Genomic DNA, 26,941 nt, shown 5'->3' with positions numbered 1-26,941 from the left:
TCTCTTTCTCAGCACTCTTTGGGGCGGGAAGGCATCATTCAAAATCTTATCTTGCTTGCTACCTTTTTCGAGAGCCAAATTCTAATGGTCATTATTTATGCTCCACGGGTAGATTTCTTTCCTAAGAGGACAACTGTCAATCACACATGCAAATTTTATGAACCAACTCTGTTACCCCTCCGTGCTACAGAGAGTTCTCCCAAAACAGAACCAGCAGTATGTGAGTGTGTGTGTGTGTGTGCACGTGTGGGCTGGGAGAGAATTTAAGGAACTGCCTCACAGGTAGAGTCCAGAGGGACCCAGGGGCAGAGTTCCTTCTTCCGCTGGGGCCCTGGGTCTCTTCTTAGACGTGGCTCTCACCTGAGAAGTTAACTGCACAGCAACACTGGTGTTTGGCCAAATAGCTAGGAACCGTGGCCCGGGCCAGGCTGACACCCCGAGGTAACCATCAGACCCTCTCCACCCCGCAGGTGGCACTTGGGCCTTAGTCTGAAACTTTTCCCCGGCAGCCCTGTGGAGCTGCCTCCAGCGAAGGCAAGCCCACCCGGGTCTCCACAGTCCTGTGGGGCAGCCCGGAGCCCAGGTTCTAGGTGAAGTCGGCCCCAGGGTCCTAACGAGCCTCCCTGAGTGGCAGTGCCCACTGCTTCCCCTGGCTTCGCAAAGGGGCTGTTCTCATGTCACTTAGGAGGAACAGCAGCTGGGCCCCTGGGCCAAGAAATCCAGCGCCTCCCGGGTGCACCTTCACCTTCCCGCCCCGCCCCCATATCCCCACCGGCTCTCCCACGCACAGGGGGCTCCTCCTTGGAAAGTGCTTTATTTTGACATCTAGGGCAGGGGCGTTCACACACATCAAAACGCTACAGAAATGCACAGCTCCCGACAGGAGGCCCTGCCAGACCACATGAAGACACCGAGAAACAGCTGTCTTGAAGTTCAGAACCAAACATCCAGTGGGGTCAGGTACCATGGCTGGAAGGCAAGTTAGGATTTTTTTTTTTTAAAAGCACGCTTCCCAGTGCTCAGGGGCTTTTTCAAAGACACTAGCGACTGCACCCTGGGAGCATCATCCTGGACACGGGTCTGCAAGGCACCCGGATGTTTCCAAGGGTAAACCGAGGCCTTTCTTTCACAGCTTGTGGGTCTCTTGACCCGCATCCAGAGACAGGGCCAATGCGTCCCATTCCGTCCGGCAGGTGGCGTGCCACGGCTGGCTTTGCTTCTACCGCACCATCTCACCACCTAGGCCCCAGGCTACAACTCAACAGCCCGTGCTGCCTGCCGTAGCAAGAGGCTCAGGGCAGCCTCCTCTGCCTCCCGGCTCATTGCTGACGTCATAGCTGGGTGGCTTAGAGACTCCCAACATGTTTTGTCGTTTCCCTCTTGGAGGTGTGTGTAACTGACCCCACGTTCTCCATGTCACATAGCTTTGAAATACAATGTTGAGAGTTTTTTCTTGTTGTGCTTTTGTTGTTTGAGAGAGCTTCTTCTAGCTTCTACCGCCCTTTCTCCTTCCACCCTCCTGACAACCCTCCAATCTCATAGGAGAGAACTCTGGCCAAGATGGTTTTGCGTGGAGTTGCTACATACTGCAGGTACGAAGATAAAATGTGGGTATCTAGCCGTTCCTAGGAGACAGTGTTGTGTGCTTTTTTTGTAGGGAGAGTGGAGAGGTGGAAATATTTCTCGACCTCGGTCTCCCTGTTTTTCTTGTGGCTGGGTGGCTGATACCCCACGACTAGCTGCCTCAACCTCAACTCAGTCGAAATGCAGCGCCCTGGAGGCCAGTGAGCAAACTCCCCACCCACACGCCCACCACTTGTGCTCTGGAGCCCCAGCTGCATAAGGTGTGTCTCCCCCCAGTCCCACTCCTGACCTTTGAAAAGTCAAGTCCTCCCTCGTGTTGCCTCCTCACCAAGTGACCTGGCAAACTGGGCGTTTGGCAACATTTCCGCGTGCCAATTAGAATTTTCAGGAACTGGCGATCGGCCTCCAGTAAGAGTTAGGGGTTAGTAATGTGCTAGCTGGAGACACTGCCTTCCAGCCCCCTAGGGAGAATTCTTGGGGCCATCAAAGGCCTTGAACAGTCAAGATAAAAACAATGGGAGAAGTTCTCCAAATGCCAAGCCCAGGAGGGGCATTTCATTCATAAACTTGCTCTTTCCCATTGATAACAAAAAAGTCCCAGCCCTGACCTCTGCTCTTTGTCCCCCGACGTGTGCCCTCTGCAGAAGCTAACAGGTGTATGCTTGAGACTAAGCCCCTCTGGGTTTCCATGCCACACGACTCACAGGGCTGGTGGTGCTGTCCCCACAGAGGGGTAGGCTGGCTAGGAGACCCCTGGCTGAGCACCAGGGAGCAGCAGGTCTGCTTTGGGAAGCCAGCAGTGAGCCCACGGCTGTGAGCCTTCTAAGGAGGCCAGCGGGGAGGCCACCGGTACAAGCAGGGGGCACAGGAGGGTGTCCGGGGCAGGAACAGCTGACCAGTGGCTCTCCTTCCTTGGAGCAGGGGGTGCGGAGGAGATGGGGAGCTCCCCTCCCCCAGCAAGGCTGAGAGACGCCTGTTGCAGGAGATCCTGGTCTTGCCTGGCTTGACCTCCACAAGGCAGCACTTGTCTGTCCCTCCTCCAACTGCACCAGTCACCCCGGAGCCCGCTGCCCGGCAGTCTTCCTGATGGGAAGGACAGTCGGTCCTTTCCTTTCCCCTCCATCGGGGTCGGCTGTGAAGAGCCCTGGGTGGCTGCTGGAGATGGAGAGGCCCCTGCTCTGAGGAGCTTCCTGGAGCCCCCGCTCAGAGGAGCCCTCATTCTTGGAGTCCAATTCCACACGCAGGGTGAGGGCAGTTTGGAAGAATCCAGAGGTTGGAAAGCACAAGGCACAGCCCCAGCTCCTGGTGCAGTGCGAGTCCTGGGAAGACGTGGCAGTGGGCCGGGCAGGAAGGCACCTGTCACCTCTCCACGTCCCTTCAGCCCTTAAAAGGGAACCCAGAAGCCTGCTGGCCACCATCCCAGGATGAGCCAGCCAGTCAGTGCCACATGCTCACCAGTGAGCACTGTTTCAGGAGACCCTTCCTTCAACTCCAGGAAGGCAGGGGCTGGCCGCGTGGCATGCCGGGAGAAACGCATACGTCCCCGTCCCCTTGAGCTGGGGACAGGGATACAGTGTATTCTTGGCAGGCTTCCGTAGAGAACATCACACACGCCTTCCTTCTTGACGTGAGCTGAATACCCAGTGTAGAAGGGCTTACTGCATCGACCCCTTGATGGTTCATCTTTTTCTTTCCAAGACACCTGCCCCAGGGGTATGGGGCTGTTCCTTTGTTAATTTCCAGGGATCAATCTCACATTCACCCATCCTTCTAGACAGACATCCAGGGAGAATCTCTCCTAACACATACATACCCGGCACGGTGAGCCTGCAGGAGCCCCTCCACCTTCGAGGCACGGGCTGACACGTGCGGCTGCTCCCTAGCACGGGGTAGGGGAGAGCTCTCCTTTAACGCCAAGTCGCTCAGGTCAGCAACTCCGCCGAATTCCCTGCCCGCCAGCGGCGCCTCCACCAGCCTCACAGCTGGCTGCTGGGAATTCAACTGTATGTGAAATTATCAGGGAGGCACACAGACACATATCCTGTGCACACATGTATGTGCATGCGCGCGCGCACACACACACACACACAGTTTGGGTCTTAGAACAAAAATCAAAAGTCCTTGCTAAGTCAAAGAAAAGAGCAGGGATCCGGGGAAGGGGAGTCGTCTGCTGGTTTCTTCTTCCTGCTCCGGGGAGCACACGGAGCACACGAGGGTGGTCAGGGGCTGAAAAGGTTAGCGTTTCCCATGGAAAGGAAGTGCTCAGCTTCCTGTGAGCGCTCTCCTGTCCACGGCAGCCCCGAGGGAGCCTGGATCCCCCGCTGCCTGCAGCTCAGATTGTGGCTGGGGTCTCAGCGATCTCTTCCAGCCTCTGCCGGATCATCAGCCGGAGCACAGTGTATCTGCGGACCAGAAACAGCTGCAGCGGGGGGCAGGCAGCGACACAGCCCTCCGCGTGACCCGAGGGACCACCCAGGTAACTGTCCCTTCGCTTCTAGCACTGGCCTACTCGTTAGCCACTTTGCTGCTTATGTTCCTGAGAAGGAATAAGGAACCAAATCCAAATGAGATCATTTGGCTATGGTTGGTAAGTCTCGAGAAAGAAGAAGGAAAATGTGCAAATGACGACAATCGTGGGGGATCCACGGTTGAGCTTCCTGTGCCCATGCAGTGTGTGCAGTACTTTATGGGCACTGAGCTCTGACCTCTATCTAGGTCGGTCACATGAGATCACCAACTTCTCTGACCTTTTGGGGGGCTACAAAATGGCAGCATCACGTGATCAAACTTATGGCAGCGTCTGCATTTGGCAGAAGCCACAGGAACAGAGCTCATGGGTGAGTTCTGCTTCCCCAGGAGCCCCGATCCACAGTCAGCCCTGCAGACACGTGAGTGGGCAGTGCACAGGGCTACGGGGCACAAACACCCTATGGTTAGGGCTTTGCCCTGCATGGCAAAAGCCATTCTTAAAGTTTAGGACATAGTAAGTGTTCAATAAACGCTAGCCTCTATCACACTACTTATTACTGGTAATAGTAAATATAGCATTGGCTTTATTCTTCAGTGGTAAAAAAAAAAAGTCAACTATTTTACTATATTTATGAAGTCTATTCTATGACCAACCATTGGCTTTGTTCTCCAGTCATTAAAAATACTTCAGTCTGGGGCCAGCACTGTGGTGTAGCAGGTAAAGCTGCTGCCTGCAGTGCCAGAATCCCATATGGGTGCCGGTTGAAGTCCCAGCTGCTCCACTTCAGATCCAGCGCCCTGCTAATGTGCCTGGGAGAGTAGTGGAAGATGGCCCAAGTGCTTGGACCCCTGCACTTACATGGGAGACCAGGAAGAAGCTCCTGGCTTCAGATCAGCCCAGCTCTGGCTGTTGCAGTCATGAACCAGTGGATGGAAGATCTCTCTCTCTCTCTCTTTCTCTCTGCCTCTACCTCTCTGTAACTTTGCCTTTTGAATAAATAAATCTTTTCAAAAATTCGGTTGATTTTCATGATATTTGTGAAATACAGTCTATTCTATAACTAACTGTGGCAGGCATTATAAAATCCTCTCCTGAAAGGAACGTTCTTGGTTTTTAAACCCAAATGAGAGTTCCAGAAGAGAAATGTTAAGAAGGGAGGAAGGGAGGCGAAAGGGATTCTGGGAGGAGCTGGCTCTGGACTTCCGCCACCAATGCACCTCCTTCTCAAAGACTCCAGAACGCCTGGTCTCCACGAGCAGGCCTTGTCATGGTTTCAGGCATGGGCGGCTGCAGGGACGGCACTGTCCCTGGGTTCCCCCAGACTCTGCCCACATCCTGGTAGATAATCCCCTCACCTGCTGCGAGCCTCATCATACACTCGGAAAACCAGCTTGAAGTCAGCTCACCTTTTTATTTTTTAAATGTATTAGAGAGATGGGGGTGGGGGTGGGGGGTAGGGAGAAGAGAGAGAATGAGGGCAGAGAGAGAGAAGAGAGAACTCCCATCTGCTGGCTCACTCCCCAGATGCCTTCAATGGCCAGGGCTGGGCCAGGATGAAGCCAGGAGCAGGGAACTCCATCCAGCTCTCCCATGTGGTGGCAGGGACCCAATTACTTGAGCCATCACCTGCTGCCTTCCAGGTGGGGAGCTGGAGTCAGGAGCTAGAGCCAGAATTGCACCCAGGGACTTGGATGGGCCACCCGGGTACCCTAACCGGCAACTTAACTGCCGGGCCCAACACCTGCCCCTCCCCCACTTCCAAATCTAGACCCCCCAGGAATTCTAGACTGACACTTTTCTCCCCCCAGAGACTTTCCCTAGAAGGAGGGACAAAGGCCAAGGTGATATCCCACAACCACACGAAAGCCCGACACAAGAAGCAGAGAGACCAACGGGTGTGTGGTTTCCTGGCCCCATGGGAGGTGCAGGCTGGCCCCTGGGCAGCCCCCTGAGATGCAGGAGAAGCCGGGCCAGTGCTGGCAGGCCGCACTCACCTGCGCATCAGCTTCTTTACCTCCCGGTCTTCTTCTTCTTGGAGCTTCTGAATGAAACTTTTAAGCACAGGCATCTCAAACTTGATGTACTGGGCCACCTGTGGAGGAAGCAGTGAGCTGGGCACTCTCTCCCAGCAGCCTCGCAAGCCCCCTGGCCACCTGGCTCATACAAGGCCTGTGAAATCCGCATTTCTGCTGGACGCAGGATTTCCTGCAGGGCAGGAGCTGAGCCGCCTTCCTCTCGGGGCTGGCACCAAGTCCGCAGGATGCCCGCGCCTCATTTACGTGGCTCCATCTCATAACCTCTCATTTTGCATCTCACCTAGCCAGTCCGCAGAAAAGCACTTTCTCTTGATACGGTGATGCAGAGAAAACATTGAACCCAGGACGTTTCAAAAATATCTCTGTACTTCCCGAAGGGAATCACACCGTTCAGAATGGCCATTTGTGTCTTAGCTCTCAAAAGAGGCATCCCCAAATGTGGACTTGCTTCTGAGAGGCTGTGGGGTGCCTGCAAAGGAGTGGAACCATCCCCTCCCCACAACCAGAATCTCCCTCCAGTCCCAACTTTATCAACGCTTCCCCAGAGGTGAGTACATGGCTCCACCCCATCAACGCTGGGAGTGGCTATGTGACTGGGTTTGGCCAATCGCAGGGTGCAGACTTAAGGTTCGCCAATGCTGGGCTCAGGGGTCTAGCAGGGTCTGGCCTGGTTTCTTGTGCTGTAGCCGTCCACATCAGGAGCACAGCCCAGCAGCCACTGGCCCCTGAGCCTGCTCTCTGAACAGGACACACAGTGCACACCTGAAGCCAGCCCACCTCCAACAGCAGAGCCACTGTCCCCAGCCTGCAGAATCGATAAGCAAAAACAGTGCCTATTGGCTGTGTAAGGTGCTACCCTTATGTGTGTGTGTGTGTGTGTGTTATTGTTACCAACGCTGACTAATGCTTAAGGTAACATCCCTGCCACCTTATTGATGTTGCAAAGAGACTGTCTTCAGAAACTTCTGAACCTTCTAACACTATCCGGGAAAGGCGTGAGAAATGGAGCCCCTCTCTCCCTCTAGCAATCTCTGCGTGAGCACTTCAACAGCTCCCACGGGCGCGCCCTCAACTGCCTTCAGGAATGGCAGGAAAAGGGGCCTGGTCCTTGGCCAAAAAGTCCTGCTGAGCCGCCTCCTCCCCCTGCCCCGCCCTCAACTGCAGGACCCAGCAAGTCGCCACCCTTCTGGGACTGACCCCCCGAGCCCCAGGGGACTCACGTCGTAGGTGACTTCCTCCACCTGGTCCTTCTCCATCAGGAACACCTTGGCAACCTGCTCGCAGGGGCCCTGGAGGATCCGGGCGATCAGAGGGTAGTCGGTGGCCTTGAGCTTCTGTTTCTCTGTAACACAGAGCCGGCAGCAGCCGTGAGTGGGCTCAAGGCAGGGGCCCAGGCTGACCGCACGCTGTAAGGCATGCGGCCACGTAATCAGGAGACCGGTTCGTAATGCACTATTAAACAGGGTAGTAACAGCAGCCCCTCCCGCGCCCCTCCTCCCAGCTGGACCACCATGCCTCTATGGCTTTGGTAGATGCCCCTTGGCAGGAGCTGGCTCGAGCAGTCTCTTGGATAAGTCAGCTCTTTTTTCGACTGGCAGCTGGGTGTCCGAGTTGCTTGCTGCCCGTCTGGGCCTCTCCCCAGCGGCCTCAGCCCACCAGCCCCACCAGCTTTGGAAGCAGAAAACAGTGTCGAGTTCCAAGACCCAAGCAACAAGCGAAGGAGGCAGAGGCACTTGGTGTTTTGAGTTAATTAAAAGTGTCGAAGGGCCACTGTGTTCTTCAGACTCACCGCCGCTGGTATGGACCACGTACAAGCAAACTCCTCCGCGGAGTTCTCAATCTGACCAGGAGCAAAAGAAGCTGGTTGAAAGCACAGATTTACGCATTGCAGCTTGGAGCCCATCCCTCCATAACATTGCAAAAGCTGAGTCAATTCTGGATTTGTTTATTTACGGCTCTCAGAAGTGGTGACATGGGGCCTGGGCTGTGGTACAATGGGCTAAGCTGCTGCCTGTGATGCCGGCATCCCATACTGGAACACCAGTTCGAGACCCAGCTGCTCTACTTTTTTTTTTTTTTTATTTATTTGACAGAGTTAAACAGTGAGAGAGAGAGACAGAGAAAGGTCTTCCTTCGTTGGTTCACTCCCCAACTAGCCGCTACGGCTGGAACTGCGCTGATCCGAAGCCAGGAGCCAGGTGCTTGCTCTTGGTCTCCCACGCGGGTGCAGGGCCCAAGCACTTGGTCCATCCTCCACTGCACTCCCGGGTCACAGCAGAGAGCTGGACTGAAGAGGAGCAGCCAGGACTAGAACCTGGCGCCCATGTGGGATGCCAGCGCCACAGGCAGAGGATTAACCAAGTGAGTCATGGCGCCGGCCCCTGCTCTGCTTCTGCTCCAGCTCCCTGCTTATGCACCTGAGAAGGCAGCAGAAGATGGCCCAGGTACGTGGGAGGCCTAGATGGAGTTCCAGATTCCTGGATTCAGCCTGGCCCAGTCCCATTTAAGAAGTGAACCTGAAAGATCTCTCTCTCTCTCTCTCTGTCTCTCTCTCTCTCACACACACACACACACACACATCCTCTTTTCAAATAAACATAAATCTTTAACAAAAAATAAAGTGATGAGATGGACAGGCGGATTCTCACATCAATAGTAGTAGACAGGGCTGGCTGACGGTGGGTTAGACCACTGCCTGCAACACCAGCATCCATATGGGTGAGATGGTTTGAGTCCTAGCTGCTCCCTGCTAATGCACCTTGGAAAGCAGTAGAAGATGGTCCAAGTACTTGGACCCACTGCATCTACATAGAGACATAGATGAGCTCCTGGCTTCTGACTTTGGCCTGGCTCCAGCTGTTGCAGCCATTTGGGGAATGAACCAGTGGCTGGAAGTTCCCTCCCTCCCTCCCACCTCCCTCCCTCCTTTTCTCTCTCTCTCTCTCCCCCACTGTGTGTGTGTGTGTGTCTCCCCCACTCCCCATTAATTCCTGCCTTTCAAATAAACAAATAAATCTTTAAAAAAATACTGAGATAATGCCTGTTGAAGTGCTTGGGACTGAGACATCTCAGATTGAGGGTTTTTGGACTTAGAATATTTGCATAGATTTTACTGATGTGAGCATCCCTACTCTAAAACTGAAATGTGAAAGGCTCTAAAATCGAACTTCAAATAAAAAAAAGGATTGTTTTGCTTACTTAATTTTAATTTATCTGGGGCCAGTGCTGTGGTGTAGTGGTGGTAACATTCCCACCTGCAGCACCGGCTTCCTTTTTTCTTTTCTTTTTTTTTTTTTTTTTTTTTGACAGGCAGAGTGGATAGTGAGAGAGAGAGAGACAGAGAGAAAGGTCTTCCTTTTTGCCGTTGTTTCACCCTCCAATGGCCACTGTGGCTGGCGCATCTCGCTGATCCAAAGCCAGGAGCCAGGTGCTTCTCCTGGTCCCCATGGGGTGCAGGGCCCAAGGACTTGGGCCATCCTCCACTGCCTTCCCGGGCCATAGCAGAGAGCTGGCCTGGAAGAGGGGCAACCGGGATAGAATCCGGTGCCCCAACCGGGACTAGAACCCGGTGTGCCGGCGCCGCAAGGTGGAAGATTAGCCAGTTAAGCCACGGCGCCAGCCACCGGCTTCCCATATGAGCGCTGGTTCCTGTCCCAGCTGCTCCTCTTCTGATTCAGCTCTCTGCTATGGCCTGGGAAAGCAGTAAAAGATGGCCCAAGTACTTGGGCCCCTGTACCCGCGTGGGAGACCTGGAAGAAGCTCCTGGCTCCTGGCTTCAGATCAGCACAGTTCTGGCTATTGCAGCCAATTGGGGAGTGAACCAGCGGATGAAGACCTCTCTCTCTCTCTCTCTCTCTCTCTCTCTCTCTCTGCCTCTCCTTCTCTCTCTGTATAAATCTGAATTTCAAATAAACACATAAATCTTAAAAAAAAGAATTTAGCCGGCGCCGCGGCTCACTAGGCTAATCCTCCACCTTGCGGCGCCGGCACACCGGGTTCTAGTCCCGATCGGGGCACCGATCCTGTCCCGGTTGCCCCTCTTCCAGGCCAGCTCTCTGCTGTGGCCAGGGAGTGCAGTGGAGGATGGCCCAAGTGCTTGGGCCCTGTCCCCATGGGAGACCAGGAGAAGCACCTGGCTCCTGCCATTGGATCAGCGCGGTACGCCGGCCGCAGCGGCCATTGAAGGGTGAACCAACGGCAAAAGGAAGACCTTTCTCTCTGTCTCTCTCTCACTGTCCACTCTGCCTGTCAAAAAAAAAAAAAAAAAGAATCACAGGGGGATTATGAAAAACACAGAGCAACAGGATCTTAAAGATGTGCACCCACTGCCATTTGCACGTCTATTTAAACAACATTGTACAGAGGAATTTCCCTAACTCTGTTCCCGAGGTTAATGTGTGCCCTGAGCCCAAAACCAGTGGTCAGGGCCTGAGACCTTCTACCGGAGCCCCCACGGCCCCGAGGGCTGAAGCTTCTCGCACTTTGGTGGGTGCCAGAGTTCCCTGCAGGCCTGCCAACAGGTCCCATGGCCACACCCTTGGACTTGCTGACTCAGCATCTCTAGGTTGTGGCCTGAGAATCTGCTTTCCAACAAGCTCCCAGGTGAGGCTGATGCTGTGGGTCTGACCTTGAGTATGGGGGTGTCTAAAGAAGCCAAACTCTGCCTGGCACACCCCCCCCAAAAAAAAAACCTACATGGTCTCCAGATCCCTCACCACCACCACCCTAGTGGCCCCCAAGCTGCATGTGGGACCCTGCCCCCTGCTGCGTCCCCAGGGAACTTGCCTTAAATTTGTTGAGGAGCAGCTTCAGCACCTGTGGCGTGGTCATGGTGCTATTGATGCGGACGTTGGTGACGGAGCCGTAGGCAGGCGTGAACACGGACGTCTGCAGAGAGAGGGGCCCAGCTCAGGGCGGGAGTGAGGACAAGGACACAGCTCCCACTGTGCCACAGGTGGGCACAGTGACTAGAGTCCTCCAAACCGGCTCCCTGAGAGGCCCGTGGGGGGCCTGGCGTGAGGACGTGGCAGAAGCAACACTGTCCCAGGTCTGCTCTCTTCAGTTCGTCTCTCCCAGGAAGCTTATGGCACTGGGCTCGGAGGTGGGCATGGACTCAGAAAACCATGGCCCTTCATCCAAGCCAAACAAGCACAAACTCCCCGCCCCTGGGGTTCTCCACCAGGGGGTCACTGAGCCCTCTCCCACCACACACGTGCTTTGGGGGCAGCAGGAGGAAAGGAGGGGTGAGCCAGCTTGGGATGGCCTGGGTGGGATGCTGACACCCCCACATCTGAGAGCTGCTGCCCTGCTTTGAGGTCAGCCCTTAACCTAGGGGAAAGCTAGATGTGCCACGGAAGACGGAGACTCACCCAGGGTGCAAGGTCAGGAGCTCTGCTCAGTGACCTTCCAGGGCACAGCAGGGGGTGCTCGGTCCAGCCTCACTGAAGTCACGCCCACCTGGGGGACCCCCTGACGGAGCTCCCAGCCAAGTGCATAGCCACAACCCCAAGACTGAGCCACAAACACGTGGCTGCCTGTGAGTCCCGCAGGAGACGTTGGCTGCAGCTGCCCAAGGAAGGGTCCGACCCCTCCCCGGAGGCTATCCCTTCCGCATCCCCACCCTTCACCACGCTACCTTGTGGTTGTAGAAATGCCCATTGATGGAGAAGCGGTGGCGTCTGATTCGCCGCTGGTCGCTGGGCGTCCTCACGTTGCCACGGCGACGCACTCCACGTCACTGCGCGTGCGCATCAGCTGAGGGGTGTCTTCCTGCAGGGGCTTCAGGCCCCTGGAGTCTGGGAGGGAAGAGGGAAATGAGTGGGCACTGCTTGCCCACAATCCCTTCTGCCACTGCTACCACACCTACTGCCTCCAGAAAACCTACTTTAAAAACAGTATTTTGAGCTGGGGAAGAAGCATTTACTGGGAAGTAATAGAGTGAAAAGGCTCAGCACACAGACTTCGGAGCCAGACTCCTCGGGTTTCCAATCCCAGCTCCACCACTGCCCAGTGTCTCCAGCCTCTCTGTGCCTAAGTTCTCTCATCTATACGATGGCCGTTAATAACAAGCACCCACAGGACTGTCGGGAGGGTCTCAATGAGTGATCACACGAATAGTACTTAGCACAGCGCCTGGCAGGGGAGAAGCATGGTCGAAGGCTGTTGCACCTGCTGCAACGTGGCATGAGCCTTGAGGACGTTATACTTCGTGAAATAAGCCAGTTTGCAAGAAGACAAACCCTACACAACGCCGCTTACGCACAGCCCTTAGGGAAAGTCAAAATTGCACCCAGAAAGTAGCATGGCAGTTGCCAAGGGCTGGGGGCCACGGGGCATTATCGTTTAATGGGGGCAGCATTTCCGTCTTACAGAGTTCTGGAGAAGGATGGTGGTGATGGCTGCACAACACAATGAGTGTGTCTAATCCCACTGAACTGCCTGCTTCAGAGCGGTTTGGACTGGAAATGTTCTGTGTACTTTACCACAAGAAAAGTGCTGGGGCGAGGCGGGGCTGGCATTGGGGTGCAGTGGGTTAAGACACTGCCTGCAACATGGGCCCCCCAGATGAGTGTTAGTTCAAGTCCAGCTGCTTCCACTCTGCTAATGCACCTGGAAAGCACAGAAGCTGGCCCAAGTGCTTGGGCCTCTGACACCCATGTGGGAGACCAAGATGGAGTTCTTCACTCCTGGCTCCTGGCTTCAGCCTGGCCCAGCCCTGGCTGCTGTAGCCATCTAGGGAGGGAACCAGTGGATGGTAAGATCTCTGTCTCTCTCTTTCCTTCTCTCTCTGTATCTCTGTCTTTCAAATAAATAAATAAAATCTTTTTTTAAAAACAAATGTGCACCCTGGAAGGCTACAATGATGTCTCAAGTAGTTGAGTCCCTGCCAACCACATGGGAGACCAGAACTGCATCTCCTGGCTCCTGGTTTCGGCCTCACCCAGCCCAGCTGTTGCAGGCATTTGGAGAGTGAACTAGAGGATGGGAGATCTGTGGGGGGGTAGTGGGGGGGTGGGTCTTGTCTGTCTCCAATAAATGTTTTTTAATAAAAAGAATAGTATTTTCTCAAAAAAAAAAAAAAAGTACACCACTTGTATAAAAAGGGAGAGAGAAGCAGCTACAGCCAGCCGCAGGGGTGTGTCAGGGCGCTGGTGTTTGTGCCAAGTATTTGCATGGAATATTTCAGGAGATTTGGTCAGGTTGCTCCTGGGGAGAGGAAACTCAATATTGGGAGGATGAAGTGGGAACTTTTCCATTCTTTCCTCTTAATACTTTGTGAATCCTGGGCCAAGCGAATTGTACATATCACAGAGAAGCCGCAGCTCTCCAGCCCCCGGCACAGGGGTCTCCCTGCAGCTGGTCCTCCCAGAGGTGCCGCCCACCACGCCCGTACCTGTGGGGCTCAGTGCCTGCTCGCTCTCGGCTGGGGCGTCCACCTCTGAGATCTGAATGTTGGGCATGGTGAGGGGCTCAGGATGGTGCTGGGGGCAGAGACAAAGCAAAGGGGCACCGGTTTAGCCCTACACGGGAGCCCTTCCCTCCCCTCGCCCCACTCCTGCCAGGGCGTGCTTTGCTTGTGTCACTAGATGCTGGCCCGGCTCCCAGGCTGTGCACTGGGTAGGAGGGCAGGCTCCTGGGGAGCGAAATTCCCTCCCAGCATCTGGAGCAACACAGGCACCCAATTCATCAGCCCAGAACAGAGAAGGCGAGGACAAAACCCATGTGTTGCCTGCGCTCGGTTTCTAAGACACATACGGGCTCTACGGCTTGTTTGGAAAACCCAAATAATGGCTATTTGTTCCTCAGGACAGGATGCTATTCAGGATTGTTTATGTTGGAGAGGAGCTCGTGCAGGGCTGCTGGGTCTACAGGGAGTGGCGAGGTACCAGACCAGGCACCAGCAGGCCCAGGGCAGCGTGCAGCGCTCCGGCATCGCAAGGACATGGTCCTCAGCTACACTGCAAGCAAGGGCCACAAGGCAGACAGCCGACCTGCACGCACTGTGACAGCCGGCAAGCAACTCCCCTGAAGCCACAAAGGACCACAGGAGCAGCTCAGAGACATACACCCCAAATCAACAGAGGATCTGGCGCCCGAAAAATCACGCCTGGTCAATGAGGACCACCCCGTGGGGCAAAGGAGGCGGGGCTCCCTGGGACACAGCAGCAATAAGCCTCATGCTCCAGGGAGGAGCGCTTAAGGGAGGAAAATTAAAACGGAAAATCTGAAAGAACGTTCTACCATAGTTCAAGTTCACAGAAAATGGCATCACAAGATAGGACTATTTTGGTGCAAAAATGTTTTTGAAATCATGGGTCATTTGTTCATCACACACATCTTCCATCAACTTTTAAAGGCTCTTTCTGGGGCTGGGGCTGTGGCATAATAGGTTAGATCTCTGCCTGTGGCACTGGCATCCCATATGGGCACCGGTTCATGTCCCAGCTGCTCCTCTTCTGATCCAGCTCCCCTGCTTCTGGCCTGGGAAAGCAACAGAGGATGGCCCAAGTGCTTGGGCCCCTGTACCCACATGGGAGACCTGGGAGAAACTCCTGGCTCCTGGCTTTGGATTGGCCCAGCTTTGGCCACTGAAGCCATTTGGGGAGTGAACCAGCGATGGAAGACCTTTCTCTCTTTCTCTCACTCTTTCTGTAACTTACCTTTCAAATAAACAAATAAATGTTTTAAAAAAAAATACTTCTTCCATAACCTCGGACTTCTGAGCCCCAGAATAGATGTGGTCAGGGCTCTTGGGAGTGACAAACACTTGTACCCATAGTGGCCACTCCTACAACCTGTCCAAAGCCCTCTCCTCTTGCTGCAGCCAAAAACTGGTCCAGGCACGTGCTGTATCATAGCTGGCACCTGGGACCACATTATTGCCTTCCCTGCAAATTCGCTCAAGGCATTTATGGGTTCCAAGGTAGGGATGCTACAGAGAAAAGAGAGGAAAATGAGCGTGCAGAGGAAGCCCCCGCGGCAGGCCCAGCCGAAGGCCACCGGGTCAAGCAGAGAGCCAAAAACCATCTCCTGGAGGGAACGGAATGTAACGGATTCTGGGGGTCGAGGTCACGGCGTGGAAAATCAAATACGGCAGCGAAGCGCTGAAAGCAAAGCCAAGTTAGACGAAACCGAAGAACCGTGACCGGGCGTCTGGTGCCTCAGTGCCTCCTCCATAAACTGAAAGGAAGCAGTTCGGCCCCAGGGTGTGGTCTCCCTGTAGGTTTCTCTCGATCGTAGAAAAGAGAGGGATTTGGCCGTGGAGTTCAACAAAATGTTCCACGCGGCCAACAGAGAGGCTTGGTTTTCACTGTAGTCAGAACAAACACCACTGTGGTTTTGACTGAGGGGCCGGCACGCTCCACCCAGGCTCCAGCCCGAAGGCAGCCAACATCAGCAAGTTCCCGGAGAGAGCAGGGCCAGGCACTGGGTCCCAGGGCCTCGCCAGGGGCCACTCCTCAGCTGGCCACAGAGGGCGGGGGTGGATGGGAAGAATGGGCCCTTCACAGACCTTCCCATAGGGACCTGGCCAAGGGGTCCCCTCCCCGCATGTTCCTGACCACCTCACCAGATCAGCTCCAGTGTGGCCTGAGAGAGCAGAGCCCTGGCTGCGCTCACGTGGCTGGCTCTAGACAGCGTCTGACTATGCCTGTTGTCCACACAAGGGTCAAGCCCTCCATGTCCCCAGGGCGGAGCCGCTCTAGGAGGGGTGGTCCCAGTGGGGAGGAAGCGGTCTGACACCTGCCTAGCTTGTCACTGGCAACACCTGAAGAGATGCAGAATTCTCCCTGACTCAGTGCTTCCCCTGCTCAACCTGACCTCGCTTAGCCACTGTGGCAACAGCACGGGAGGCCCAGTCACCCCAACAAATGCCTAAGCCCAAAGCAGGGGCAGTGAGGGTGCTGGAACTGAGGCCAGATCCGGGCGGCTAGAAGCAGCTGGCATTTACCTGCTAGGGGACATGGAGAACGCCCCACCACCCCCGCACCTCCCAGCCCCGCCCAGCCCCACTCACCCCTGAGCCCCCAAGTTGCAGGCCGGAGTGCCAGGAGGAAGAGGACGGAGGGGGGCGCAGGCGCTCGTTGTCATCCTGCATCTGCAGCCGGATGGGCCGGCGCAGCCCCCACGAGATGTTCAGCAGCCCCTCCACGATGAACTCATCTTCTCCTGCCCACAGAGCAAGTACCCGTTGGCCTGGTGAGCCCCGATACGCGTGGAGGGCACAGAGGATGCACGCTTTGTGCGGTCCCAGCTGGGTGCGCCCCCACTGCACTCACAGGCCATGAACTGCACTCACACATGCCTGGAACCTGCCGCGAGCCCCGGCCCTGACCTCACTGGTCAGCACACGGGCTGGTGCCAAGCTCACATGCACCCGTGCAAACAGCAGACACGTCTTCTGTGGGTTCTACATTAGCGACTTCAAAGGAGCCAGAACTCGTCTTTTAAAGTGAGACTTGCCCTGCCACAGAAGCAAGAGTGAATCTTTTTTTTCAAATACTTGTAACTATAGCATCATTAAATGTCTCTGAAATGATTTTAAATTTTTAACTGACACATAATTGTATGTATTTACAGGGTAAGGAAGTGAATTCTTGAACTGGGCTACTTTCCTCGCTCCCTACTCTAGAAAACCATGTCTTTAGCTATAACAAGTATCTAGCACTCGAACCTGCTGGGTGAAGGAGGCTTAAGGCAGTATTTCCCCAAGTTTATTCTACAGAACCACTGGCTCCTCTGCTACGTGCACTGTTTCCTTAAAAGGGTGTCAAGTGCCGGTGAGCTCGGAGAGGCGGCATTCATCAGATTTCATAAGCACAGGACGCCCGGTGCTTACAATAAGCTCACGAGCCACAGGACAGCGCTCCAAGAGGCAGAGAAAAAAAGGAGCCTGTAGAATTCGAATCCATACTCCAAGGCGATGACTAATAAGGGGTTCGTGTGGGGCATTTACATGCTCTACCCCAAAGAAGTGGGTTTCGTTCATGAGCACGGCACCCTGTACTCATGAAACTCTGAGGATTTGTTCCATAGGACCTACCCCAGGAAAGCTGACTAAGAAGCAAAATCTTGCTCATGGCCCAACCACCAAGGTATAGAAGAACTTGGGGGCTGGTGTCGCGGTACAGCTGGTTAAGCAGTTATCTGCAATGCCAGTAGCCCATATGAGAATGGGTTTGAGTCCTGGCTACTCCACTCTGATCAGCTCCCCGCTAATGTGCCTGGAAGGCAGCAGAAGATGGCCCAAGTCCTTGGGTCCTGCCATCCAGGTAGGAGACCCAGATGGAGTTCCTGTTTCCTGGCTTAGGACTTGCCCAGCCCCAGCTGTTGCGGCCATTTGGGAAATAAACCTATAAATGGAAGACCTTTCCCTTTCTCTCCCTCCCTCCCTCTCTCTCTCTCTCTCTCCCTCTCTCTCTTTCCTTCTCTCTCTGTCTCCTTCCCTGTCTGTAACTCTGTCTTCAAATAAATAAAAAATTAACCTTTAAACAAACAAACAGCAATGACTAGAGGACAGGGCCTAACAGGGTCAGGCCTCCTTTCCCAGCCTCGGACAAACCTACGGGAACCCAGGCTTTGTGGCAGGGTCCAGGAGCGTCAGACCCGGGCCACGGGCACATCTTAGGACAAGCCCCATGGGTGAACGTGACACCTGCTCAATAACAAGCCAGCTGGGCTCCAGGACAAGCCTCGTGGGGAAGGCGAGGACATACGAGGGCAGGAGGGGAACAGAACAATTCAGAACACTGGGGATCCTGGCAAGATGGGTTTTACGTAAACAGAGAGTGAAATACAGCCTTCAGGCTGGTCCTACCGCAGGACTGGAGGGCAGAGTCTAACCCAAAATAGACTTGGCCTACCTGGCGCGGTTTGAGGCATACAGAAAAGGCTACTGCACCCCACACACTGTCTTACCCAGCCTGTCTTGGGAGCTGAAATTCCACCATCTGCTATCCCTTCGTGTGATTAAGTTACCACAGTTTGATAACCCGGAAGTCTGTCTTGAAGGGTACTCACATACCTTCTTATCAGTCAAGAACACTTGAGTATAAGTTACCCTACCAGGTGGCTTTATAACTCACATCTATCTGATAGCAGGCTTTGCAGAAATGGATACGGGATGGGTAAACTTAGCTTCAGGCCGGGGATGGGAAGAGTCAGGTGGGTACCAGAGGGCATTCCAAGAAGGCAGCCCGCAGATGGCCACAGGCGGGGGGACGGCCCAGGGTCACCACCAGGACTTTCTACGGCTCGCTCAGGTCCCTGCTCAGAGGTGTGCACAGGGCACCAGGTGAGGTCCCTGAAGCCCTCCCTCAGGAGCCACACCCGCCTAGCTGCACTTCCAGAGGGAGTCTCTGAACACTAACACTCCTCCTTTTCAGGATGAATCCATGCCTGGGGCCTCCTTCCCAAGAACCCCTGGGGCCTGGCTAACACCAGAAATGAGGAAGGGGCCGGTCTCTATGGCAGAGGGAGCTCAGGGTCCCTTAGAGCCAGGAGACACAGAGACAGGGCGTCCCCAGCACAGCCTCCCAGCCTTCCCTTGGGGGCGCCGTACCTCTCGGTGCCGGAGCTGCAGGTTCTGGCCCTGGTAGTACAAGTTGTAGGTCTTGAGGTGCAGGAGAAGTTCATTCCTTAGTGCGGGAAATACAACAGGTGTAACCAGCCCGCGTGACACCAGTTAGAATGAAATCTTTCCTTTCTCACCTCTGTCCAGGCCTCTGTCACCCCACTTTGAGTGTCCGTCTACATGTGTGTGCACCCCCTCCCAAATACCCACAGCATTCCATCACCCCACCCCCCATCACCGCCTGCCCCCCAGGACCAAGGTCAAGTGTAACGCCACTGGGAACAGACTGAACAGAAGTAGCATCCCCAGCAATACCTCCCCCAGGCGGGGGGACAGGCCATGGCACCTCTCCCAGGCCTCTGTGCCGTCAAGGGCACTGTAAGCGAGGGGCGGACGACCCCATAGGCCTTTGCAGGACTCAGAACTTCTGGGCTTTTCAGAAGAGTGAAAGCAAGAGATCTGAACCGCACTGACAGGGCTCCAGAGACGTGACCTTCTCCTGTGCTTAGCAACCCACCAGCTGCCACCTGCAGGGCAATGGGTAAGTAAAGGGAGCCGCGGTCAGTGACATGGCACGCATGTGAATGAACTACGGAGACACAGGGTAGAGGAAGCTCAGAGGCCGTTCTATGAACTACGGAGACAGCATGGAGGAAGCTCACGGGCCATTCTATGGTTTCAGTTATGTAAAGACCAAAAATGCAGAGTTAGGATTTGGGATAGGGTCTCCCGTGGGGAGCTGTGACAAGCAGCGGGGTGAGGGGCTTCTGGGCCTGGGTGATGTTCTTTTTCAGTTTATAAAAATTTAAACGAGGGGGCCGGCTTTGTGGCATAGTGGGTAAAGCCAATACCTGAGACACCAGCATCTCACATGGGTGCTAGTTGGTGTCTGGCCGCTCCACTTCCAATCCAGCTCCCTGCTATGGCTTGGGAAAGCAGCAGAAGATGGCCCAAGTTCTTGGGCCTCTGCACCCACATAGGAGACCTGATGAAGCTCCTGGCTCTGGCCTGGCCCAGCCCCTGGCCAGTGCGGCCATTTGGGGAATGAACCATCAGATCTCTCTCTCCTCCTCTCTGTGTAACTCTGCCTTTCAAATACATAAATAAATCTTAAAAAAAAAAAAAGAATGAAAAATAAAAATTTTAAAAATTAAAAAAAAAAAAAACCTTGGAAACGCCACATCACAAGTCTGGTATCAGGCCTCAAGCACTACCAGGTACGGGTTTCAGATGGCCGTGCTGGGTGGGAGGCCCAGCTGGACCGGATGTGGCCAGAGAGGATCCCGCACGCCATTTCTGATGGGGGAAATCCCTCGTGGACTGAGAACACGTGAAGCAAGTGGTTTCTGCACTGCAGGCCTGGGGTTTGTCCCCAGGGGTCCGTGCACTGGAGGCCCGGGCTGCAGTGTGGTAGGGAGGAGGATGGGGGCCTCGGGCCCCAGGAGCCCAGTCCCTGCTGGGATTAGGGTGGCCCTGGGGCCCTCATTTGGTCTTCATGCAGGTGAGTTGTTAGGAAAGGCTGACCTGGACCCTGAGTCACGTGCTGGCTTCCCGTGTGGTGATGTGATCACTCCCTCTTACACGTGTCCCTGCCACGCAGATACCCGCCTGCCATCAGGGCCCCAGCAGAACCCACGCTCACGTCAGCACCACGCAACCTTGAACTTCCACAACAGTGAGCTAACGCGCCCTTTGCGTCAGAGATGTTCCCGGCCTCAGGCGTTCTGCTCCAGCAACAGAACACAGACTGACACAGGGGCTGCTGTGGCTTCTGCCTGTGCGCGGGTGAGAAGGGGCCGAGCTCAGGCCTTGCAAACCCAGAATGTGGATGGTGCCAGCAGTCACAAACCACCAGCCAAGAAACTCCTGACAGGTACAACCTAGCCGCACTGGGGTAACGGTGAACAAGCCAAAAGGAATTAGTGAGCAGCGTGACTGACTCCAAATGCCCTAAGCGAAAGCCTGCCAGGGTTTAAACCCGTGCCGGCAGTGGTGTGCCAGAGGCCTTCGTCTGTTAACTAAGCTTGTTTCTAAGTTGGGGTGGAAGCCTTCCCAAGGTCAGGAGCAGAAGAAGGGAGGAAGCTGGCCTAGGAATGAAGTGTGCTTGTTTATCTCTGCGTGCCGGTGGAGCTGCTATCTGCTTGGGTGTGTGTGTGTGTTAGCACTGACCAATGGCCAGTGCTGTGGCGTGGCAGGCTAAGCCTCCGCCCGCGGCACAGGAATCCATATGGGCGCCAGTTCACGTCCTCCTCTTTTGACCCAGCTCTCTGCTATGGCCTGGGAAAGCAGTAGAAGATGGCCCAAGTGCTTGGGCCCCTGCACCCATGTGGGAGACCCAGAAGAAGCTCCTGGCTCCTGGCTATGGATTGGTGCAGCTCCAGCCATTGCAACCAATGGAGGAACCAGCAGATGGACGACCTCTCTCTCTGTCTCTCCCTCTCTCTCTGTAACTCTGCCTCTCAAATAAATAAATTTTTTAAAAATCTAAAAGAAAAACACTAGCTAAAAACTGTAACTTAAAAAAGCAAAAAAGCAAAGTAACCAATATGTTAAATCCCATGCCAGACATCAAAACATACCCTCAACCTTATCATTCGAAAAGACCGTCTGGGTCAACCCCCTCACTGTAGTGCAAGTCTGAGTTCAAGAGACGTCAGCGCGTGAAAAGCAGTGAGCCCGCCCCCTCTATGCAGTGGGCACCTGAGCTGAGTTTAGCCCAGGGACAAGCACGCTGGGGCCCCTGGGGGACCTCAGGCTGGACACGGAGCTGCATCTCAGGCCATCCCAGCTGCTTCTAACAAAGTGCACAGACCTGGAGGCCTCCACCCAGCAGAACCCAGTCCAGGATGTAGAAAAGTTCAAGGTCAAAGTGCCAGTGGTTCAGTGCCTGGTAAAGGCCAGACCCCACGTGGCAGAAGGGCCATGGTCAGGACCCAGGCACGTCCAAAAAGTACCATCTCTTAAGACCACTACCTTGGGAGCCAGGTTTCAACTCAGGGACCTCGAGAGACGCAAAGCATTCAGACCACAGCAAGCAGCCACCAGCCAGCTCCTCCTCCTGGAAGCCTTCCAGGACTGCACCTCCTTAGAACCACCCCCCACCCGCAAAGGTCTTGACCTCTGCCTTCACATTCACTCCCCAGGCCAGGCTTCCCTGCTTGGTGGTGGGGGTGGGGGTGGAGTCGGGACGTGGCTTCATCCACAGCAGCAGCCACGCTGATGCACTCGCTGGCCCAAGTTCAGTGCTTGGCTTCTTGTCCACACCACAAGATCCCAGGCTCTCTGATATACACAGGATGGCCCCTCTGACAGTGGCTTCCACTCACCCCCAACGCCCCCGTCCCCTTCAAGGGAGTGGCCGCTGGGGACACAGCATGATCGCAAAAGTCTTACTTGAAATGTATTTATCTTGTCCACATGGGACGAGGGAAGTTTGGGGAGTGTAGTCCATCCTTCTTTGCTCTTCTCATCAGAAAGAGGCCTGCATACAAAAGATGAAGACAGAGGAGATGGTCAGGTGCATCCTTGGGACCTTGGCAGAACCTCAGAGAATGGGTAAGGTGGAGCTCACAGAATTGGGCCCCGTGGCTTTCCATCCCTGTCCCCCAGGCCAGCAGCTCACACTGCCCAACGCTGACGCTGGGCTGGTGAGACACCACTCTGCTGGCTGCTGCCTCTGAAAACAAAACACCCAAAGGGAAGAGAACAGATGCCCCAGCCTCAGAGAACACAGAGGCTCAGCTGTTCCCAAGGGCGACCGGCAGTCCCCTCCCCATGGGACCTTCATGGGGACAGCTCCGATCCTACTCCGGGATCCTGAAGATGGGCAAATCACCAAAATACCCAAATAGCAACTTCAGAAAGTTCGGGAGACACAGAATTAAAAGGTTAGCTTATTTTTGCATGTGGAAAGCCCTGAACGCCATGCAAAGTTTTTTCATAACGTGCACTGTCCGTGCACTTTTTAAAGACACCTCGTCTAGCTGGGTGCCAAAAATCACAGCACATATGATGGCCATCACAAAAATAGGACTGCGTGAAAGGCAATGTAATGACCTGGAAAATGACAACACAAGTTACAAAACTCTGAGTCCAGTTTTGTTTAAAATACACGTACACGGGGCGGCATTGTGGCACATGAGGTAAAGCCCCCACCTGCAGTGCCAGCACCCCAGATAGGCACCGGTTCATGTCCTAGCTGCTCTACTTCTGATCCAGCTCCCTGCTAATGCACCTGGGAAAACAGCGGAGGATGGCACAAGTGCTTGGGCCCCTGCACCCACATGGGAGACCTGGATAGAGCTCCTGGCTCCTGCTTCAGCCTGGCCCAGCCCTTGCCAATACAGCCATTTGGGGAGTGAACCAGTGGATGAAAGAACTCTCTGTCTCTCTCTCTTTCAAACAAACAATCCAATTCAAAAATGGGTAAAATTCTCCAGTGAATTTCTCCAAAGATGATATGAGAATAGCTACCATGCACATGGAAGGGCACTCCAGGACTGAGCCAAAGAAGGGAGAGTGAAATGGAACAATAGAGCCCAGGGCGTTTGCACGGAAGAGGAACAGCCGTGACGCGTGGCTAGAACGTCCTGGAGGAGGGCAACGCTGCTGGACGAGATGCAGAGCTCCAGGCCAAGGCCGGGAGGACGTCACGCTGCCGGTGACGACACCAGCGAGCTGGAGGGGCCTTGTCCCCATGCCTTTTGGCAGAAAGCCTGAGGCAGGTCCACAGAACCCCCTGGCGCAGACAGGGGGATCTAGGGCCCAGGGAGAGCGACAGCGAGGGCTCCAAAGAGGGAGCCCTGGTACTCAAGGCCAGGAGGACAAATGAGGTCCGGGGGGAGATGAGGGACAGGGGCAGGGCCAAGGGCAAGGGCTCGGAGGAACTGATGCCCGCAGGTCAGGCATTGGCAGAGGGGGAAGAGGGAGTAGAGGGGACACAGAACCCTGGAAGCTCAGAAACCCAGGTGCCTCGAGGAGGCCGCGGTCAGCAGAGCCAGGAGCTGGGGTAAGAGCCCACGAACGGGAAGCCAGGAACAGCCCCAAAAGAAACCACAACAAGTCATGAGGGACTTCTGCCAATGCCAATTCTACAGCCGGGCTGCAGTAGAACCAAATGAGTGGCACCCGGCCACTGACAGCTCTCCCGCTCTGAACAGGGGAGATGTTAGTCTATTCTTTCTTTGGTCATCTCCTCTCTCTTCCATTGTTGGATCTTCCTCTGAACTCTCTCGTCCCCTCCACTAGCACTCTCTACCTATCCCTCCTGCAACCCACCCACCCACCCACCCATCATCAATTCACCCACCCACTCAGCCATCCACCCATCAATTCACCTACCCACACCATCCACCCAAACACCCACCCACCCACCCATTAATTCACCCATCCACTCACCCACCCACCCATCCACCCACCCACTCACCAATCAGTTCACCCACCCACCCACCCACCCATCAATCCACCCAGCCACTCACACTTCCCTGCAGCCATCCTCTAGGTCTCCAGCCCCTTGTCCAGAATCTTCATCTGTTTTCTTGGAGGCCTGCAGCTAACCTTCTAACTCACTGACTGTACTTCTGCAAGCCCCTTTTCTTGTGTCCACCGCCTCCACCAAACCCGTAATTTGGTCATTTCTGAGGGCGACCTGCCCGCTCCTCAAACATGGCATTCCCACTTTGAAGTCCTCTGCCATTCACTGAGAACACCAATTACAGAATTTAAGTATTCTCTGAAGTTTTGAAAACAAGAAAAGCAGGCAGATCAATGAAATAATGCAGCACACAGAACATAGAGCCGGTCAGCATTGTGGCACAGGGGTGCCTGCGAAGCCGGCATCCCGCGTGAGTGCAACATTCAAGTTCCCAGTCCCGGCTGCTCCCACTTGCGATCCAGTCCTTGCTAATGGCCTGGGAAAGCAGCAGAAGATGGCCCAAGTACTTGGGCCCCTGCCACCCATGAGGGAGATCTAGGCTCCTGGCTTCAGCCTGGCCCAGCCCCAGCCACTGAGTGAACCAGCGTATTGAAGATTCTTTCCCTGACCCCCCGCTCTAACTCTGCCTTTCAGATAAATAAAGACTTATTTGAAAGCCAGAGTTACAGAGAGGCAGGGGCAGACTTGACCAGCACCCATATGGGATGCTGGAACTGCAGACAGTGGCTTTACCTGCTACGCCACAGCCCTGGCCCCAAATAAATAAATCTAAAGAGAAAAAAGAAAAAAAAGAAATTGGATAGATTTAAACTTGAAGTAGAAAAATCTTCCTATCCCAAATCCAAACACTTCATACTAGTCTATAAAAATTTTAATTTTTATTTAGGAAAAAAATGTGCCCAATACAAAGTCAAAAGGCAAATGACAAATAGGGAGGAAATATATAACACATATGACAAAAAAGGGCAAATGCCCTTAATATATAAAGGGTTTTAATAAATCAGTAAGAAAAAGGTCCAACATTTTTGTAAAAATAGGCAAAGGAAAATCACAAATACTTCATGAAATAGGAAAGCAGATCCTTAATAAATCATAGAAAAAATGCTCAAGCTCCCTCAAGACTTTTTTTTCTTTTTTTCCACAGGCAGAGTGGACAGTGAGAGAGAGAGAGAGAGAGAGACAGAGAGAAAGGTCTTCCTTTTTCCATTGGTTCACCCTCCAATGGCCGCCACGGCTGGTGCACCGCGCTGATCCGAAGCCAGGAGCCAGGTGCTTCTCCTGGTCTCCCATGCGGGTGCAGGGCCCAAGCACTTGGGCCATCCTCCACTGCACTCCCAGGCCACAGCAGAGAGCTGGCCTGGAAGAGGGGCAACCGGGACAGGATCGGTGCCCCGACCGGGACTAGAACCCGGTGTGCCGGCGCCATAGGCGGAGGATTAGCCTATTGAGCCAAGGCGCTGCCCAGGGGAAGCAGTCTTAAGAGAATACTTCCCCAGCCCACCATGTGGTAGAAGTGAAGCTACAGGTGAGAGAGGACCCAGCCCCTCCTTTGCCTACCCGGGACATGTGCATCTCTCTGGACAAATTTCCCAAAGAGCGCCACAGACCACGGGCTGCCCCAGCCTGCCAAAACACCCAGCTACACTTACAGAGACTTGAAGCAGAGCAGCAGCCACAAAGGGCCGGAAGCTCAGAATGAGGTCTGATATTCTTCCTTAAACAGAGTATTGTTCCCGGCACAAGGAAGGCTCAGAGGAAGATGGTTTATGGGGCTGGAATGTGGATTCAGTCGGACACTTCCTCTGACGGCACCTGCCAGCATCCGTGGCCTTGGAGAGAGAGATTTCCTCGGCTGGCCAGCTGCAACTCTTCTGGCTCCTCTGTGATTATCTAGAATTTACTGGAGCCTCCTGGGCTCCAAACTGCCTTGTAAAAAAGTACTGTGTAAACACTGCTTCCCAAATGCCTCAGGAGCTCGGGCTGATGGCTGCCATGTTTTTGTAGAGGAGAAAGCAAGGCAGGGAGGTGTCCCACGTGGGCTGGCATCTCGGGCACAGAACTGGAAGCCCTCAAAGCTCACCCCACAGAGAAAGGAGGGGACAGGAAGAAGGGGACTAGAAAGGTTCTAAACAAAGGATCTTCACGATGCGGCCTCCACTCTTTGGGAATCTAAAACGTACGGAAATCTACTGAGTCCCCTCCAAGAACATGGTGAGTTACTCTGCAAGAACTCTTTTTCTTTTCTTTCTTTTTTAAAAAGTACACAGAGAGAGACAGATTGGTCCCGTTTGCCAGTTCACTTCCCCAATGCCTGCAACGGCCGGGGTCAGAGCCAGCAACTGGGAGGGCGACCCAATTATTCCAGCCACCACGACTGCTCTTAGGGGAGCCGGAGTCAGGAGCTGGGGCTGAGAATGGAGCCCAGGCATGCCGGTATGGAACAAGCACATCGCAACTACCAGGCTAAACGCCTGCTCTGGCTTCAGGAACCTTACTCGGTTCTGTTTCGAAAAAGCCACTGTAGGCAGCCACGTGTGGGCTGAATGTCTCCTGTGCACAGAGCTTGTCTGCCCGCGTGTTGGCAGCTGTCAATTTTGCCGGGATCACCCCGCTGGGACCTGAGCCTCCCAGGCCCTCATCATGTTGGACTCCTGTTGGACGCCCATCAGGCCCACTGCTGGCTTCATGCTTTGGGAGAATGTTCCAGGTTCTCAAACACCTGCTGATGCTATGGCAGTTTGTCAGCGGAATCTAACATGTCCCACGCGGAGACTCCTCGACAACATCCCGCCTGCTTCAAAGACAGCTCTGCGACATGACCTTCCCTAAGCCTAGGCCCTTGGCCT

General features: G+C 54.5%; 1 protein-coding gene across 1 annotated transcript in view; it reads right to left on the bottom strand.

Moving 5' to 3' along the window:
• Window positions 1-803: 803 nt before the first annotated feature.
• Window positions 804-26,941, bottom strand: part of RASSF2 (Ras association domain family member 2) — a 38,501-nt gene continuing 12,363 nt past the window's right edge. The window contains 13 exon segments of the mRNA XM_062203904.1: window positions 804-3,986; window positions 6,049-6,146; window positions 7,311-7,432; window positions 7,880-7,906; window positions 7,909-7,930; window positions 10,876-10,977; window positions 11,726-11,823; window positions 11,826-11,885; window positions 13,484-13,571; window positions 16,106-16,254; window positions 16,700-16,703; window positions 18,650-18,725; window positions 22,033-22,142. Of these exon segments, the coding sequence (XP_062059888.1) occupies window positions 3,917-3,986; window positions 6,049-6,146; window positions 7,311-7,432; window positions 7,880-7,906; window positions 7,909-7,930; window positions 10,876-10,977; window positions 11,726-11,823; window positions 11,826-11,885; window positions 13,484-13,571; window positions 16,106-16,254; window positions 16,700-16,703; window positions 18,650-18,725; window positions 22,033-22,112 (996 nt within the window). The 5' untranslated portion in view covers window positions 22,113-22,142 and the 3' untranslated portion in view covers window positions 804-3,916.

The sequence above is a fragment of the Lepus europaeus genome, chromosome 10, assembly GCF_033115175.1.
Source record: "Lepus europaeus isolate LE1 chromosome 10, mLepTim1.pri, whole genome shotgun sequence".
NCBI classification, from domain to species: domain Eukaryota; kingdom Metazoa; phylum Chordata; class Mammalia; order Lagomorpha; family Leporidae; genus Lepus; species Lepus europaeus.
Note: the sequence above shows the minus strand (reverse complement) of the source record. Positions and strands in the feature narration are given on the sequence as shown.